Below are 19,735 nucleotides of genomic sequence, written 5' to 3' on the forward strand. Positions count from 1 at the left end.
TGGTCATGAATTTATTGTTGCATAAATAAATATTTCTGTTTTAATTTGATTTTGAATTGATTTATTCTTTTATTTATTTTCTCTTTTTCATTTTTATTGAATATTAATTAGTAAATGCACATATCTATTTTATAAATTATATTATTTTAATTATTTTTTATTTGCATTTCCCCCTCTTAACTTTCCCTTTTTTTTATCTTACTATTGCTTTTTATATCTTGTATTTCTGTCTTTAAAACTGTGTCACCGAGGGAATTATGACACAGATAGAGAAATAAAAAATAAATATAAAAATTCAACTAAATAAGTTGTGCAATTAATACAAAGGAAAAATAAATAAAGCAAAAAAAAAAACAATATCACATTTTATAAATAAATAAATGCCTACATTTTAAAAAAACATTCAATTTAATACATTTAACTGCATTTTTAATGTATGTATTGTTGTTGTTTATCTTCTTAAATACCTTATATATATATATCCTAAAAATAACAAAAAATAAATGAAGACAAAGATAACTTCAGGCTAGATTTTTAAAGATTTACTGCAACAGAAACTAAAGAGATGAAAAGACAGAGTGTGTGAGTGTGTGGGTGAACAGTACAGAGTGAAATGTGTGTGTCTGTGTGTGTATTTGTGTGTGTGTGTGTGTGTGTGTGTGTGTTTGTGTGAGTACCACCTGTCAGCAGCTCCTCACCACTTCCTGTTCCATTTGAAGACGACAGAAGAAGTCGCAGCATCGTTGTCTTCAGTCCTTCGTCTCCGTTAGAAGAATAAAGGTCCTCTTGGTTCGGGATGGAGCTGCAGATATGGACGTGTGTCCTGCTGGTCCTCGCTGCTCTGTGTCCCCCGGCAGGTAAGACCCCCAAAACACACACACAAACATTTAAACTATTAAACCTGGTGAAGGAACACTTCAGAGACGCATCACTTCCCCTCTGAGGACTTCACCAGAAACAGTCCGTCTTTGTCTCCAGTTGAGTGTTTCTGAGTTTATAAAACCAATCTTCTGTTTTCTTTGCTAGATTTATATATGTATAGATAATATAATATATATTATTATAATATACACTACCGGTCAAAAGTTTTAGAACACCCCAATTTTTCCAGTTTTTTATTGAAATTCAAGCAGTTCAAGTCAAAAGAACAGCTTGAAAGGGTACAAAGGTTAGTGGTGAACTGCCAGAGGTAAATAAAAAAAAGGTAAGCTTAACCAAAACTGAAAAATAATGTACATTTCAGAATTATACAAGTACGGTAGGCCTTTTTCAGGGAACAAGAAATGGGTTAACAACTTAACTCTATGGAGTCTTGGGCTATTTTGTCGATTTTTGAATTATTTTCATGTCTTTGTAAGTAATTTTGTGTCTTTTTTTGGTCATTTTGTGTCTTTTTTAGTCATTTTGTGTCTTTTTTTGGTCATTTTGTGTCTTTTTTTTAGCCCTTTAGTCCAACATAAAATGTGATTTTGAATCTTTTTTTTACTTTCAAAACACTATCATGCTCAATAAAGAATTTTAAATGTTGCAAATGTGCATTCATTTCAGAGTACACTGAGACATTAAACTGCATAATTTTCAATTAAATTCTGGAAAAGTTGGTGTGTTCTAAAACTTTTGACCAGTAGTGTATATTTGTTTTATTATTTGATTTTTGAGGCACGAGGAGGGGAAATATGTTGCTGAAGATTCATGGTGGAGATAAAACACACACTTGAAAATAGTTTCTTTCCAACCAACAAATGAGCTTAAAGAATATATTTTATTTATATAACAAATGTGTGATATAAAACCCTTTTAACTGCTCTGAAAATGCTTTAAAATTTTTTTTTTTTTAAAGTATTTACTGTATGCTTGTTTTTTTGTCATGTTTATGCTTTGCTTTTTAATTTTTTTAATGATTTTTTTTATTTTTAACAGTAAATTTTGCTTTGTTTTATTGTAAATTTAGTTCATAGTTCATGATTTATCAATCCATTTAACCGTTATTTGTGCAATACATTTTGTTTTTTTACCTTTTTTTTTTCTTTTGCACATATAAGTCTGTATTTCAAACACTGACGCAAGAGGGTCACAGGTTTGAATCCTGCTCTAGGGCCTACCACATGCAGGTGTTTGGTTAAATAGTGTCCCTCAATGTAGGGCTGGGCCATATGGACCAAAAGTCATATCCCGATATATTTAGGCTGAATATCGATATATGATATTTATCCCGATATTTTTATCATAAAGTGAGAGCAAATGTTCAGTCAAAGCCAAATATGACATGTCACAACATGTTTTATTGAAACCGTTTATTTAAGTGAACATAAATACTGTATAACAGGAGTACTTTTGGTAACGCTTTATAATAAGGTCCTTAATAACCATTAATTAACAAGTAATAAGGCAATGTTCTTGCTTTAGATCCGGTAGTTGCAAAAAGCATAGTTAACTTATAGTTAACTTATAATAGATGATCAATAAAGTATATTTGAATATCAATAAGCAAACAAAATAAGATTAATAAAGGCATGGCAAAGACATAATGGGTGGGTCATGGGTGTTTGTAATGCCATTATTAACACTTATATAAGCTTATAAACGCACAATAATGTTAATAAGCATCTTGTAAGGACTTACAAGGGCCTTATTACTTGTTAATTAATGGTTATTACAAGGACCTTAATATAAAGCGTTACCGTACTTTTTTTTCAATCAAAGCTCCATAAAGTGCACATTTAAATAAAAAATATCTTAAATAAAAACAGCCTGTGAAATAAAATAGGCCAATCTTTTTCTGAAATAAATATATTTATATGCGAAAAGAAAAACGAACATTAGAAAATAACTAAATAGGACAAAGCCTAGTAAGGGCAGCATTTATATATAAAGAATTTTTTTTTTTTAACTATATCGATATATGTGATATTGTCTAACTCCATATCACATTTAAAAATATATATCGATATATCACCCAGCCCTACCTCAACATAGAGAGTTCTGAGGTCTGTTAATAGATGTATTTATATATATGATATCTGTTTATATAGAGTTTGTTCCTCTGTGGGGAAGTGTTAGAATGATGGGCGGTGTAACGGGTGAACAAGTGACGCTGAATGTGTTGTGACACAAACATGGAGGTTTATTGTCTGTGTCCAAACTCTGCAGCCAATCCCAGTGGACACTGGGCGAGGGGCGGGGCTTCACCTGGACAGGTGGCCAGACTGTCATAGAGACAGACCAGCTACAGGTGTCTTTAGAGACACTATTTATCTGAACAAAAGAGTCTGTAAAAAAAAAAAGAAAGAAATGTATTGTTAAAAAGCTAAACAAAGTATACTGTACAAAAGCAAAAGCATTCATAAAGTGAAAAAAATAATAAATCATAAATTCTGGTTAAAAAATGCAACAAAACAAAGCAAAAAAAAACTGTGAAAAAGAAAAAAAATCTAGCGTAAGTAAATAAATATACAAATGTAAAATGATCACACAAACATAATAAATAACAAATATAGAGTAAAAAAATATGCAATATAAAAGCACAACAAAAAGTTGTAAAAAGAAAAAAATTGCGTAATAAATCAATCAATAGATATACAGTTAAGATAGGCCAACAAAATGCTGTGAATAAGCAAAATATACTTTAAAAACAAACAGAAAGCTTAAAAAATATGCAGTAAAAAAGCGAAACACCAAAATGTTAAGATAAATAAAAAATAATAGTTAGAAAAGCAATACATTTTTTTGCGCAAAACATAAATAAATATGCAGTTTAAAAAAGGTGAACTATGCCGTAAATAACAAACAAATGTACAGTAAAGGTTTTTTTTTTAAAAATAAATAAGGGCCCGCACCGCCAACTCTCCACATGGCTCGTTTAACCCTTAAAACTAAAGAAATGATTTGGGGGGTTTTTCAACACTTCCCAATTTTTTAAAATTGTCTTTTTAATCTAAAATAAGTGCTGGTTTATTTTTTATTGTCTTATTAATGATTTAAAAAACAACAACTTTTAATATCTAGATTAACGTCGTTTTAAAAGCAGATTTCAAAAGTTTGTTGAAAAAAATTACAATGTTTTTTCAGCTTCTAATTTAACACATTTGTTTTTAAGACTTATGAAATGATGAAATAAAAGTTGCACTTTTGGATGATTTTCACACTGTAATATGAAATAAGTGCCGGTTTATTTTTAGTTTGTTGTGCAAAAGGCTGTTTTTCTAAACTTTTGCCAACAAAATCTCAAAGCAGAGTTTCCAGCTTCTGGTTTTATTTGGACTCTTCGACAAATTCCGATTTTTTTTACACTTTAATATAACATAAGTGCTGACTTATGTTTTATTTTGTCGTTAATGATAAAAAAAAAAAAACAAAAAACCTTTTATCTCTAAATAAATGACATTTTGAAAGCAGGTTTAAAAAAAGTGTTTTAAAAATCATAAAACATGTTCGATTGAACACATTTTATTGGGATTCGGTGTCAAATAATCATTTAAAAGCGGTATTTACGGACACACACAATCTGAGATCAGTGGTGTGAGTTTGTTCTGAGCGTGTTTGAAGTGTCATCATGTAAAACCATGTTGTAGCTCTGAGAAAATTAATTAACCGCACACAGTGAACCCCCAAATTCAGGAAGCAGCTCTGTGGTTTCTACAGCGATGAAGTGATGGCGTGATCATGTGACACTGGTGGTTAGAGAGAAGAGCGCGCAGTGACACGAAGGACATAGATCATCATTATTATTATTCAGTGGTGGAATGTAACTAAGTACATTTACACAAGTACAGTTTTGAGGTATGTGTACTTTACTTGAGTATTTCCATTTTATGTAACTTTATACTTCTACTCCACTACATTTTGAGGCATATATTGTACTTTTTACTCCACTACATTGAGCTTTAGTTACTTTTCAGGTTGAGATTTAACATAAAACATGATATATGTAAAGTGATAAGACACCTCATTACATTATTAAGTAGTTAAAAAAAGCCCTATCTTTACAAACTTAGAACACTGCTTAAATAAATCAATTTCAAGATTTAAGTGGGTCCACTTTGCATGAAGAGTACTTATACTAGTTTATACTAGTATACTAAGGTTATACTAGTTAGGTAATACTACTAGGTAATACTAAGGTTATACTAGTTTTTGATTTTTCATTAGTTTTAGTTTTAATTTCGTTGTCATTTTTGTTTTTAAATTCAGTTAGTTTTAATTCGTTTTTTTTTTTTTTGGAAAATGCTTAGTTTTAGTTTAGTTTTTATTAGTTTTCGTGTTAGTTTTAGTTTTTTTGTAATGGGGTATTTGTTGGATTTCGAGATTCAGAAAGGTCCCGATAAATTTTGCTTTTATTTCCTTTGTCTGATCCATCTCAGCTCCAATAAGTTTATTAAGTCATAAAACCAGATAGATGAAATAGATTTCACGAAAACGAAAACTAAGGACATTTTCACTATAATTTTAGTTTTAGTTAGTTTTGTAACCAAAAAATACAGTTTCAGTTAGTTATTGTTTTTTTTTTAAAACTCTCATTTTTTTTTTTATTTCAGTTAACGAAAATGTTTTGTTCAATTCTAGTTTTCGTTATTTTGTTAGTTTTCGTTAACTATAATAACCTTGCTTTAAGGTACATTTTGATGCTGATATTTTGTTTTTTTACTGAAGTAAGTTTTGAATGCAGGACTTTTACTTGTAGTGGAGTAATTTCACAGTGTAGTATTAGTACTTTTACTTAACCCTTTGATGCACAACATATAAACACCTTCTAATGCACAACATGGATAAAAAATGACCCTCATTCATTCCCCATGTTATTTCATGCGAGCTGTGTGTTTGAATATCTGTTTTTTAATTACAACAGATCATTATATCCATTTTTCCTTTCATACCTGTGAAGAAAAATACTTTTTTTTTATTACAACAGATCATTGTATCCATTTTGGTAACGCTTTACAATAAAGTCCTTAATAGCCATTAATTAACAAATAATAAGGCATTGTTCTCGCTTTAGATCCATTAGTTGCAAAAAGCATAGTTAACTTATAGTTAACTTATAATAGATGAGCAATAAAGTATATTTTAATGTCAATAAGCAAACAAAATAAGATTAATAAAGGCATGGCAAAGACATAATGGGTGGGTCATGGGTGTTTGTAATGCCATTATTAACACTTATATAAGCTTATAAACACACAATAATGTTAATAAGCATCTTGTAAGGACTTACAAGGGCCTTATTACTTGTTAATTAATGGTTATTACAAGGACCTTAATATAAAGCGTTACCTCCATTTTTCCTTTCATACTAAAAATACTTTTTTTTATGTTTGTCTTATTTTGAAGGTTTAACTTTAAAAGAGTTGTTAGAAGCACCAGATTACATTGGAAAATCATATATATTAACAGTTGAGAGTTATTAGAGCCACCAAAGAATAATTTCCATTGGAAAAACATAAATTTAACAAAATAGGATGGTTAATATTTGTGTCGTCTTTGTCAGGTTTTAAATTGGTGATTGGTGAATTGGTGACAACATATAAACACCTTCTAATGCACAACATGGGGCAAAAATGACCTTGTGCATTAGAAGCGTAGTGATAAAAAAAGGGTTTTTATTCAAAAACTAAGAAATGAAAACAAAAAATGAGGATGTATGATGATCAAAAACAAGTTAATTGAGGAAAACCTGGAACACTGAATGATGAAATTAATTTATTGCAAATTTATAGAACATAAAAACTTAGTCGGGTCACTTTAGACCCATGTTGTGCATTATAATTATTATAACTATTCTCTGGAGCATTGCTTTTGGTAAATTTGTTAGAAAAGTTGCATGGAGTTTGGTTTGCTGTGAGAGAAAGTGAAGCTCAGAGGTGAACAAATGAACCGAGCGTATAAACGGAGACGTTGTGGCTGCTGGCGGTGTCCTCGTTTTTATTTCAGGTGTTCGACTCTAAAACCACTCGAACAAACTGACACTCATCTGTCACCATGACACAGAAACATTTTCATGAAAACATGTTACATTTATACTCTATCTTTTAAAAAGACTTATAAAGACTGAATAAAACCTGGTTGGTTTTGGTGTAATAACACTTTAATTATTGTTTATTTCCAATCAAACAAAAATGAAAATAACTCAAATTAGTTATATTATCAGAACCTGCATGAATACATAAAAAGATGAGGTAAATGTTAATCCCATCGCAAACAGCAGAGTGGAAGAACAACAAGCATAAGATGCAGTTTAAACACAAAATATTCAGTAGGGAAAAAAAATGAAGGAGTAAAAACTATGAAACTAACCCCAAATATACTATACAAAAGCAAAAAATCAGTAAATTAATAATTAATAAACCACGGTAAAACGATCAATAAAAACAAGCTGTAACAAACAAAGGAAAATATACAATAAAAAAAACTGTTAAAAAAGCGAAATATTCAGTAAAAATAAAAAAAAATACCTTGATAAAAATAATGAATAAATATAAAGTTAGAAGAAAATATAAAACATATAAAAGCGCTGTAAAAAAGCAAATAAATAAATACAAATACAGTAAAAAAAACAAAAACATAAGCTGTGGTAAAAAGAAATACAGTAAAAAAAAAAAGGTAAACGCGTAAAATACAGTACAAAAAAGCGTATATAGTATCCAGTAATTAAGTTAAAATAAAAACAATGGTTAAATAAATAAATATATAAACAGTACAAAAGTAAAAATACAGTTTAAGAAAAGAAAAAATATACAGTAAAAAAGAAAATAAATATGGTAAGCATATCAGAAACTATGGTAAAAAAAAAAAAAAGCATTATAGATATAAATAGAAGGGGGGAAAAATCATACACAGTAAAAAGGGAAATATAGCCTTCAAGCTTAACAGCTTTTAACACTGTGGTAAAAAAAACAACCCTGTAAGAACATAAAGAAGCAAGAACATGCGTTTTTTAATGAAAGGAAAAGTTGAAAAACATCTTTAAGCAGGTCTGTTGCTCTGTGACTGATAGATCTTTACTTTATTCTGGTAGTTTCACTCAGGAAACGTCTCAATTCTGAATGTTTTACTGTCAGTTTTCTGTTTCCACTCGACCTGTTTAACGGAACAACAACATGTTTCTGATATTTCTGAATGAATCAAACCGTAAGCACTGAACTCTGACGACACTTTTTCCGTCTGTTCGGAGTTCTTACAGTAAATGTTTATTCATGTGAAAACTGGAAGAAGAAGCAAAAACAAAGCTGTGAAAGAGTTTCATAAAACATTTAGATAAACATGGAGCCTTTTAATACTGAGACGTGTCTCTCTTCAAGTCGACCTTTTCTAAAGCAGCTTTTGCCCAGAGACTTGTTGGTGTGAGGAACTGAGCTGAACTGACCACACACACACACACACACACACACACACACACACACACACACACACACATTCTTGTACTTCTATCTTTGTGAGGGCCCTCATTGGATCAGTGAGTTCCCTTGCAAGGTTATAATAGTTTTAAATTTTTCACTCGTTTTAGTTTTAACTGGGTTGTGAATTTTTGTTTTCAAATTCACTTCGTTTAATTTGTTTTTACAGTGAGTTTGCTAGTTTTAGTTTAGTTTTTATTAGTTTTAATGTTAGTTTTAGTGTTTTGTGATGGGGTATTTGTTGAGCGGGAGATTAAAAGAGGTCATAATAAAATTTGCCTTTATTTCCTTTGCCTTATCCATCTTCATTATGTATGAAAAAAGTTGACAAAGAGGAAAACGAAGCACATTTTCACTATAATTTAAGTCATTTTTAGTTAGTTTTGTAACCACACGATACAGTTTCAGTAAATTATCTTTTTTTTTAACTCTCATTTTTAGTTTTTAGTTTTTTTATTTTATTATTTATTATTATTTCAGTTAACGAAAATGTTTTTTCAATTGTAGTTTTAGTTATTTCATTTTGTTTTCGTTAACTATAATAACCTTGTTCCCGAGCCCTTTACCCTAACCCTAACTAAATGCCCAACCCAAACCACATGGTTACCCTTACATAAACTTAATGTAACCTGAACCCTTAAACAAAGTCTGAACTCTCAAAAAAGCCTTTAAAGAGGTGAGGACCGGCCAAAATGTCCTCACTTTGCAAAAATGTCCTCACTCTGTTGGTTAAAAACGTGTTCCGGTCCTCACTATGTAGGAAGTACAAGAGTTCCTGTTCAGTTGCTTTTATTAGCTGTACTTTGCTCTTATCTGACACCCCCCACCCCCCGGGCTCCCAGTTCATTTCCCCTGACACGATCATGAACCTAATCAGGGTCTTCATCAGTGTTGCCATGGCGACTTGTGAGAATAGGGAAGCTGATGCTGCGATGGCCTGATGTCACACAGTTTATTTTAGTTTATTTGGTGACTCGTTACCTATTTATTTCGATAGTTTTTACTGTTAATGTACATTTATTTAATTTTTCATTATTTATCTTTCACTTTTACTTACTTAGATTTTAAAATAGTCTTTCTTTCATCTTATTTAATCTTTTTCTTATACTATTTTTTCCAATTTTCAATCTCAATCGCTTTCTATCCTTTACTATTATTATTTTATATCATTTTTACTGTAAATTGTATTTTAATTGTATGTTATCATTTCTTATATATCTAACTTACTTATATTCATTTTTTAAAACTTATATTTTAAATGTCACTCTTATTTTATTTATTTTTTTGTTTCTGTTAAATTAATTTTTAATCTTCTCTTGTCCTTTTTCCATAATAGTTTTTACTGCAATTTGTATTTGTATTGTATTTTGTATTACTTTTTTATTAACATTAACATTAATATTAACATTTATCTACTTTTAAATATACATACCTACTTTTTTAAGTTACTTCTGTTTTTTAAATTCACTCTCTTCACTTTAATTTAAATTTTTTTTTACTGTTTCAGTCATTACTAACTCTATTATTATTATTGTTAGTTATATATATTCTCTTTCATCTTTTTTACTGTAATTTGTATTTCTATTTTATTTTTCATTACTTCTTATTTTAGTTTGAGATTTAAAGTTGTCGCTATAAAAAAATTCCATCTTTATGCACTACATTTCAAAATAAAAGCTGCCCCGAGTCTGACAACAGAACTCCTGTGTGACCTTTAACCTCCACAGAGGCGGCGACGCAAGTGTATGACCCTCAACTGTGTTACATCCTTGACGGTTTCCTTGGTCTGTACGGTCTTATCATCACCGGGATGTTCATCAAGGAGAAGGTCTGTTTATTTTTATTTTATTTTGAAAGACTTCAGTTTTAAAGGGACACATTGTCATTGTTTTTTTTATTAATTAATAAAAAAATGTTTTCAGTTCTTCACAACCAAAGTGAAGGAGGAGAACATCTACAGCGTGAGTCCACAAACATCTGTTTTGTAGTTTTTATTACATTTGTAGTTTTTAATTATATGTTTTTTTAAATTCTCATTGTTAAACTGAACTTTGTGTTGCGTTTAGGATCTGCGCGGTCAGGAGGAGGCGCCTTACGCCCCGCTGATGAAAGGACATCCTGAAGACGGAAGAGGAAGAGTGAGTTCTCTTGTGGTTCTACTGGAACGTTCACTGTGTTGATTGGCACTTATCGAGTTCTCTGCACTGAAGTTTGAAGTTTTTTTATTTTGCATATTATGATGTAATAATAAGACGGAAAAAAAAGGATAAAGAACTAACAACAAAGGGAAGGTGCAAGGTAGCGGCAAGAAACCCAAAAGGACTTATTATACAGGCCTCCCAGGGACTACAGGTAGAACATAGCAATCTGCTAGAACCTGGCACAATGCATATTCTCTTGTTCTACAAGATTAATGTCTTATTGTGTGCTGCCCCTGTCTTGAAATAAATAAATTACAATTACAATTCGACCTATATTAAAATTCACAAGTTAAATTAAAAACAAGTAACTATGAAATAGAAATAATTACCATAAAAATGCGAAATTAAAAGCAAAATCACAAAGCGTTCAAAGCAAAATTATAATAATATTAAAAAGTAAAATAAAACCAAAAGTTTAGAAATGTGTGTGTGTGTCCATGCGTTCCTGTGTATGTGTGTGTGTGCTGCTTAGCGACCTGAGCCGTCAGAGCCGCTAAACTGCTCTTGTATGTGTTCAGATAATATCACAAGCGTGTCCAGATGTGTGCATCACTTTTAAGGGTCCCCTGGAAACACTTCTGTTGTGTTGTGGTCTATTTGCAGCGCGGTTTTTTAAAATGCTGCACTTGTGTTGTCAAATTGATGAAGATCTTTCTTCAATTTGCTTGTGTTTTGTGTATTTGCATGTGTTTTCTTAAGTTGCAGCACTTTGAGCTCTCCGGGCCACCGTATAATTTAGAACCTAATGTATTTGTTTCTCTGAAAACAAACAAGAACCTCTCAGAACCTTTAGAGAAACTCAAACCTAGTTTCTTCAAAGAACCCAAAAAATGTTCAAAGAACCCTGAAACAAATCTTACAAGAAGTGTGATGAACTGATTAAGAACCCAAAGTTTTCCGGGGAAAAAAAGGGTCAGGGTTAGGACAGACAATCCAAAAATAATCATGTAGAACCCTAAGGCTCTAAAAACCAATAATTTAAATGGAACCCTAAAAACATCCTACAAGAACTGAAGGAGAAATATCCCTGAAAAGAAGAAGAAAAACATTGTAATGTGAAAATGTTAGAGAACATAAGAACCTGATTTGTTCCGATCTGTTCTGTCTTGTAGAACCGCAGGGCGAAGGACGATACGTACACGGTAAATCATTTTTTGTTGTTGTTTAAAAATAAAAGAAAACAAACACAAGAAAAACCTTTGAGTAGTTTTATCAACACATGGAATTACTGTTGAATAAGTCATTAATTAAAAATATTTTTTTGCTTGTATTTATGATATATGAATATTCAGGGCTTGAACCCGCGTACGGAGGAAGCATACAAGGAACTTCCTGTAAGAGAGGTGAGTGTGTTTTTTTATTTAAATGTCTGTGTAGTTATTACTTATAGAGACTGTATCTCAAATCGGACACATCTGCAATGTCGCATTTTCAGATGTTTTCACAGTCATTTTGAATAAGATCGCCACCACCAGTGTAGGTTTAATTTATTTATACATATTTAACAATCTACGTTTGAATTTTAATTTATGTACATAGAGATTTACATGTCAAATTATAATACGAAAGTAAATCTGATGAGAGAAAGCAGTAAGAACGCTTGGGCGACACTCAGGCGACGATCTTAAAAAAATCTTTATTTTTACTGTCCTGTATTTTATTGTGAAGGACAGAAGTACGGTCTGGGTGTGGTTATAATGATGGTTGATAATGGTTTTATTCATTTGGCTTACCCAGAAACATCAAATTTCCCCCAAAGAACTCAGCAGCCCCCATTGTTTTATTTTTTTATTGTTTTACAGCGAGATCCAAGTTTTGGGATACAGTTAGCGCATGGCTAATTCACCGGCGTTAGCGTCCTATAGCCGACTCTGGTAAACCCGAGGCTAACATACACAGTTTAAGCAATATATAGTTCGAAACATACGAAGTTAGACTTTAGTTTTACACCATTTAATTAATTAGAAGCATAACATGATCCTTTTTATTAGTAGTTAATGTGAAATCTTGATAGAATCTTAGCCGAACGGTGTCCGATTTGGGATAAAGTTACGCAATTTGATTAAGGTATGAACTTTATTAATTTAATCAAACAAAATTAATTTCTTGTGTTTACTGTGAATTATTTTATTTTATTGATATTTATTATATTATTATAATATTTTTTGTTGTTTTGCAGCGTCAGAAAAAGGGCGAGCAGGTCTACCAGGTGAGTTCAAACTCTGTGAACAAAAAAAATTTTTTTTTTAAATGTAATAATATTTGGCATTTATTAATCAATTATTTCTTCAGGGTCTGAGCACGGCCAGCAGAGACACCTACGACTCGCTGCAGATGCAGCCGCTTCCTCCTCGCTAACGGCGCCCACCGCCTCACTTGTCAGCCATTGTTGCTGTTTCTATGGCGACGATAAGAGGAGGAACCGTTTCACCGTCCAGCTTTTATTTAGGAGATTTAAAAGGTTTCCTTGGGATATGAGTACAAACAGAAATCTGTGTTTTTTTAATTAAATCATTAAAAAATATCTTATGGAGTTCCTTCAATAAGAAAATTATATTAAATATATATAGCGTTTTAAAAAATATTATTTTTGGAATCCTATCGAGTAAATTCATTTCTTCATTAACCCCAAATTTGTGGTGAATCTCTTAATTTTAAATTTGTCTTTTTAAAGGAAAACGCACTCCAATAATAACCGTATGCATGAATTTACACCTCAAGTTTTAAATACCTACCTTAAAATATTACAATTATTACACATTTTATAAGTGTATTAAGGCATTTTAATGGGATAATTGAAATATGATATATTAAAGTAATTTAAAGTAACATTTGTGTAACCCTCTATAAACCCAAATGAATGACTTAATTTTCACCTGTTAATTTGAAAATTGAAAAAAATCCTTAACCTCCTTACATTGTATTAATTAGTCTATATTCTTCCTTTATTCTTTCCTCTTTAAACACCCTTTAAAATTTAAATGTATTCATTTCTCCATAATATCCATCTATTGACCCCAAATTATTTTATAAAATTTTCAAAAAGTAAATAATGAAAAAAAAACCCAACAACTTCTAAGGTAATTTTTTTGTACATTTTATCTCTTGAAAAAAACCCTTAACCTTTTTACAATTTATTAATCCTTCTACACTTTACCTGCATGAAGTATTAGATATGTATTATACCAATACTGAATGAAAAAAACTCTTAAAATATCACAATTATTACACCTTAAATTTGATTAGATTAAACAGCAGAAAGATTTGGGTTGGGTTATTTTGGGACTTTGTGTACATATTTGTGAAAATCCAAATAAGTCTTCAGGATCAATCACTTAAAAAATATAAAATGAATTAGTAATTAATTACTTAATAAAATGAGATTAAAAAAAATAAAACAGATTAAATTTTGGTTGAACTTGAAACTTTGTTGATTTTAGAGACTTATGTACAAAATATAAATATAATATTAATAGTTTCACTGTATCATCTTGAAGAAATATCAGGTGAATTATACATGTAATTTGACTAAACACGACAAATTATTTTCTTTGAATGTTTAAAGCTTTTTATGTTAAATAACCAATTTTATTGCAGAAAAACATATATATCTAAAACTCAAAACAAGACTTAATATTTGTTGTATTGGTACTTTCAGGTTGGCAAAACAAAGAAGCATTTTCTAACTTTAAATGTTTATCTGGATTTGTATTGATGGAGATGTAAACAACCAGCAGCTGATTATCATTTATCATAATTCTCGACTTAAAGCTGCACTCGTATGGAGTTCAATATTGAAATTTTAAAAAAGGTATACATTTATAAATCATCATCACAGATGAAATATAAACATAAAATTGTAAATAAAAACAATTAAAAAAAATATTTCAGCTTATTTTAATTCAATTGCAGCAGTTTTTATATGAAAATGTACCAAAAAATAAATGAAGGTATTAATTAAAGTTTGTGTTTTAATTAGCTTCTTTTTTTTCACTTACCTTTGTTTACCTTTCTTTTAGGATCATATATAAATAAATACATTCATAGATTAAAAAATAAATAGATTTGATATTTAATAAAATTATTCAATGAGAAAATTTTAATTAAAAAATTAAAATATGGATGGAAATAAATAAATGAACACAAAAGTAAATAAATAAACAGAAATATAAATTTCACATTTAACAATTAATTGATTAATGCCTTCATTTATTTTTTTATTTTTTGGGGCAGCTTCAGTTTCATATATTCAGACAATATAAAAAGAATTGTAATTGTATTTTGCAGCTTTAAGCTTTTTATTAATTTTACTAGGAAGCTTTGATTGACCTGATGTCACTTTTCAAAAACCAATGATGAGTTTGGTTCTGATATTTTCCTGAGAATTGTTTCTAAATGAATATTTTGCTTGTTATGTTTGCTCAAGTTTATTTCTGTTATCAGTGTATTAAAAACATGTCTTAATAAATCTAACTTAAGGCAGACATGTGTGCAATTTCATCAATGCAGAATCTGCCACATGGTGGATAAAATGACAAAAAAAACATATTTCATACTTGGAAAAACATTTTAATGTATTTAATTGTGGGTAACAAATGTTGAAAAATATTCATATGAATTAGTCATCTATTATATATATATATATATATATATATATATATATATATATATATATATATATATATATATATAATATATTATGTTATATATTATTATATTATATATATATATATATTATGTTATATATTATTATATTATATATATATATATATATATATATATAATAGATGACTAATTCATATGAATATGAAATATTTTTCAACATTTGTTACAATTCTTTTTATATAAAGGGCCACACATGAAAAAAAAATTGAGTTCTGGCTTTAATATTTGAGTTCTGACTTTTTTTTTTTTACTTTAAAGTCAGAATTTAACATGGCATCCGCTCATTCTTTTCAAAATAAAACTGCAAAAGCTGCGAACGAATATTCATTGGGTTCCATTGGAATTCTGAGAATAAAGTCAGAATTCTGACTTCAGAATTTAAAGTCAGAATTTTGAGAATAAAGTCAGAACTCAAATATTTTTTTCATGTGTGACTATTCTCAGAATTCTGAGTTTAAAGTCAGAATTCCAATTTATTATTTGGTTCCATGATATTCGCTCGCAGCTTTTTTGCAGTTTTATTTTGAAAAGATTGAGCGGATATCGTGTTTAAGCTTTAAAGCGGCTAACTTGATTAGCATTCTGTGCTATGAGGCTAACAGGCTCGCTGCGACTCCGCTGTGTGTTACAATGGCAGCTAAATGGAAACAACAGCACTGATGATGCCAAAGTAAAACAATGCGTTGAGATTATTAAAACGATAATTAGTTAGTTTTAAGGGCCGTGCTAATTAGCAGCCGGTGTGCTAACGGCTAGTTAGAGCTGTTAGCAACAACAACAACAACAACAACGCAGCTGTCAACACTGAATTCAAATTCAGAAACCGTCAATTTACAGAAATGGAAACAAACGCACCGAAACGACGAGATAATAAGAAATCACTGCGTGTGAAAGTGATCAGCCTCGGAAATGCGGAGGTCGGGAAGGTAAGGGACCAAACCCCATTAATGAGCTGCCATTAAGCCCTTTAAAAGCTTCGTTTTTAGTGCTAGTTCACCACATCTTCACTCACAGTTGTTCTGTGTTAGCTTTGATGATCTACGTCTCCTGAGCTTTCTGTATCTGCTGTATGCTACCAAGTCTGATTGCAGGTGTTTATTCTAACACTATATTCCCCACTAAAATGTATTGCTTTTCACGCGTCCTTGCTTTTTGCTAATTATCGACACACACTGCAACATCAATATCTGTCGTCACCCTGTTAAAATAATTGCCATTTTTTGTCAAATTTTTTTTTTTTTTTTTGCCTAAATCATCTCCTCAGGACGCCGGTGTTGTGCCGTATTAAGCACCCCTGCCGTGAAAAGCACCCCCTCGTGTATATATATATATATATATATATATAATATATATATATATATATATATATATATATACACACACACACACTCACATAAACACATACTTAGGAGTTTATATTCAATGATAAGTAGAACAAGAAAAAAAACAACACACTGACACTTATACACACACAATATACATATATATATATATATATATATATATATATATACACTCACACAAACACATACTTAGGAGTTTATATTATATATATTTACAAATATTATGGAAGACAACACAGTAAGCAGGCTATTAATTAATGACATCAATAACCATTTACCCGATTTTTGTTATCTGTGACTGTGATTGTGGGAAAGTATGACTATTGTGGAATCCATGAGCGCATTTAAACATGAATCATTAACACAAAACTGGACGCTAAACAGAACGTGACATGGAATGAGAATATAATTTTTGTCATTGTGTGTACATTGTCATTTGTAGTAAATTAAACATGAGCATTTAGTCCTTTTTGACATTTACTCGTGAATAAGAGATCTGTGTTATATTAAGAGATCTGAGGGGGTGCTTTTCACGGCAGGGGTGCTTAATACGGCACAACACCGGCCACCTATGGTAAAATCACCTACATCCTCAGTTGATCAGATCATGTGATTTTATCCCTTTAAGATCATCACTTCTTTGACAACTTGCCACATTCATAGGCATCAGATCAGAACCCAGCACAGAAGAGCTAGAGGGAGATTGTTTTCTTATCAGTTTAGTTATCTACATAAGAGTGACATAAGCGTGTCATAAACATGACATGGTATGTGTCATGAACATTAATGACACTTTAAAGTAACATTAATGCTCATGATACTTGTCATGTCATGTTTCTGACAGGCTTGTGTGACTCTTATGTAGACACCTTCAAAATAAAGTGTTACCATATCTTGCTTAAGTCACAAAGGCTTGTTCCAAAAATTGCCTAAGTCATTTATTTCTCTTAAGTTACATGATTTACACACAGTGTTATTACTATGCCAAAAGCCATCCTTTGTTACATCCTTTTTGAGTGAAATGATCGATAAATGTCATATGTTACACTTTTGGTGAAGTTTTTTGTGTTTCCTGCAAAACTTGAAAAAATTAGTTAGGTGATTATTTTAACAGGGTGACAATGTGTGTTTTAAGAGACAATCATGTCCTCTAAAACTCAGCCTGTAAGTCATTTCTTAATATTGAATCATTACTTTGATAATAACGTTCCTCCTTCTGTCTTGATTCAGCAGCACAGCTAATGAGAACCAAGTGCACCAGATAAAAATATAAGAAGATATTCTAGTGTAATAATGTCTGCTTAGTGTATAATATGTATGCAAGATGTACCAGGAGAAGCCAGTGGTTCTAAAATAATCTTCAAAGTATAGTTGAATGAATGTGTTTGTTTTGGGGGGGGGGGGGGTTTGCATAAAGCAATGTAACCTAAAATTGAACGTATCTTCTGTGAAATCGGGGATAAATATATGTGTTTTCAAACAGACGTTAATTTTGGTGTTTTAATTTAAAATGTGGATTAAAGTGTATTGTTTGTATGCCGTATTTACCAAAATCTAATGATTGTAAAATAATTAGGAATTATGCTTCTACACATTGCGATTTACCTTATTCACACGGTGCTCTAAAATTGGCAATAAGGGCATAGAACTTACTTGTAAAGGTTAAAAAAACTGTTTAGTTTTTTAACGCAAACCACCTTTTCTAAGATTATTCTTCTGCCGCTTCTAAGATAATTTCTTAGAAGGGGTCTGGTGTGAAAGATGCCGATTAAAGATCAATTTTACTTTCCAGAGCTGCATTATTAAACGCTACTGTGAGAAGAGGTTTGTTCCCAAGTATTTGGCCACGATTGGCATCGACTATGGTGTCACAAAGTAAGTTAATATCCTGCATACCTAACCCATAACTGTGTGTAAAATCTTTGTTTTCATCTAGAAGTAACATGTTTTATCCTAAATCATAATTCAGTTATTCATTAAAGCACGAAAACAATGTAAACTGTGTTTGTGTTCTTCTGTCAGAGTGCAGGTTCGCGACAGAGAAATCAAAGTAAACATCTTTGACATGGCCGGCCATCCTTTCTTCTATGAGGTGCCTTATTTTATTATTTACACACTTCTTCAAAAACTTGAACTTTAAAATGATCTGTTAAACCCACAGTTTTGTTTTTGAAATAAGTCTGGTTTAAGACGGACTTAAACCTGCTTTATAATAGAAATAAAACTGGTTTAATGCAGACTTCAATATTTTTTTATTGTGGTATAAATCAGAATTCAGTCAGACTTGAGCCTAATTTATAATAGAAATAAAACTGCTTCAAGTCAGATTTCTACCTGATTTTAAAATAGAAATAAGTCTGGGTTTAGTCTGACTTAATTCTGAATGAATCCAATCAAAACCAGCTTCAATTCTGAGAAATATTTCACAAATAAAATCAAAGTAAAATCATGTTGGAGGTTGTAGCGTTAAATGAGTTGTGATGTGGGGAACCTGCCAGCAGGTGGTGCTATTGAAGTCATGTTTTTCTTCTATCCTTGTTATTTCTGACTCTCAGGTGCGTAATGAGTTCTATAAAGACAGTCAGGGCGTGCTGCTGGTTTACGACGTGGGCCTCAGGGAGAGTTTTGACGCCCTTGACAGCTGGCTCGGCGAGATGAAACAGGAAATGGGCTCTCAGGCCAACATGGACAGCATTGTGTTTGTAGTTTGCGCCAACAAGGTCAGACTCATACACCGCCAGGATGTGAATCATGTTAAAGGAATTACAATGTGAATTTATTGCTTTTATATAAAGTTTTAGGTAACGCTTTATAATAAGGTCCTTAATAACCATTAATTAACAAGTAATGAGGCATTGTTCTTGCTTTAGATCCGGTAGTTGCAAAAAGCATAGTTAACTTATAATAGATGAGCAATAAAGTATATTTTAATATCAGTAAGCAAACAAAATGAGATTAATAAAGGCATGGCAAAGACATAATGGGTGGGTCATGGGTGTTTGTAATGCCATTATTAACACTTATATAACCTTATAAACACAATAATGTTAATAAGCATCTTGTAAGGACTTACAAGGGCCTTATTACTTGTTAATTAATGGTTATTACAAGGACCTTAATATGAAGCGTTACCAAG

The 19,735-nt window shown here is 30.9% G+C and overlaps 2 protein-coding genes across 2 annotated transcripts in view; both read left to right on the forward strand.

Moving 5' to 3' along the window:
* Positions 1-42: 42 nt before the first annotated feature.
* Positions 43-15,067, forward strand: cd247 (CD247 molecule). The gene is made up of 8 exons (XM_059328082.1): positions 43-857; positions 10,118-10,218; positions 10,313-10,351; positions 10,457-10,528; positions 11,704-11,733; positions 11,884-11,934; positions 12,771-12,800; positions 12,884-15,067. The coding sequence occupies exons 1-8, from the start codon at positions 797-799 to the stop codon at positions 12,947-12,949; spliced, it is 450 nt and encodes a 149-aa protein (XP_059184065.1). The 5' UTR covers positions 43-796; the 3' UTR covers positions 12,950-15,067.
* Positions 15,068-15,800: 733 nt separating this feature from the next.
* Positions 15,801-19,735, forward strand: part of dnajc27 (DnaJ (Hsp40) homolog, subfamily C, member 27) — a 9,996-nt gene continuing 6,061 nt past the window's right edge. Inside the window, exons 1-4 of the mRNA XM_059328127.1 lie at positions 15,801-16,182; positions 18,392-18,474; positions 18,622-18,691; positions 19,155-19,319. Coding sequence (XP_059184110.1) covers positions 16,096-16,182; positions 18,392-18,474; positions 18,622-18,691; positions 19,155-19,319 — 405 coding nt within the window. The 5' untranslated portion in view covers positions 15,801-16,095. The remainder of the gene's footprint in view (positions 16,183-18,391; positions 18,475-18,621; positions 18,692-19,154; positions 19,320-19,735) is intronic.

Source organism: Centropristis striata, chromosome 24 (genome assembly GCF_030273125.1).
Source record: "Centropristis striata isolate RG_2023a ecotype Rhode Island chromosome 24, C.striata_1.0, whole genome shotgun sequence".
Classification (NCBI taxonomy): Eukaryota; Metazoa; Chordata; class Actinopteri; order Perciformes; family Serranidae; genus Centropristis; species Centropristis striata.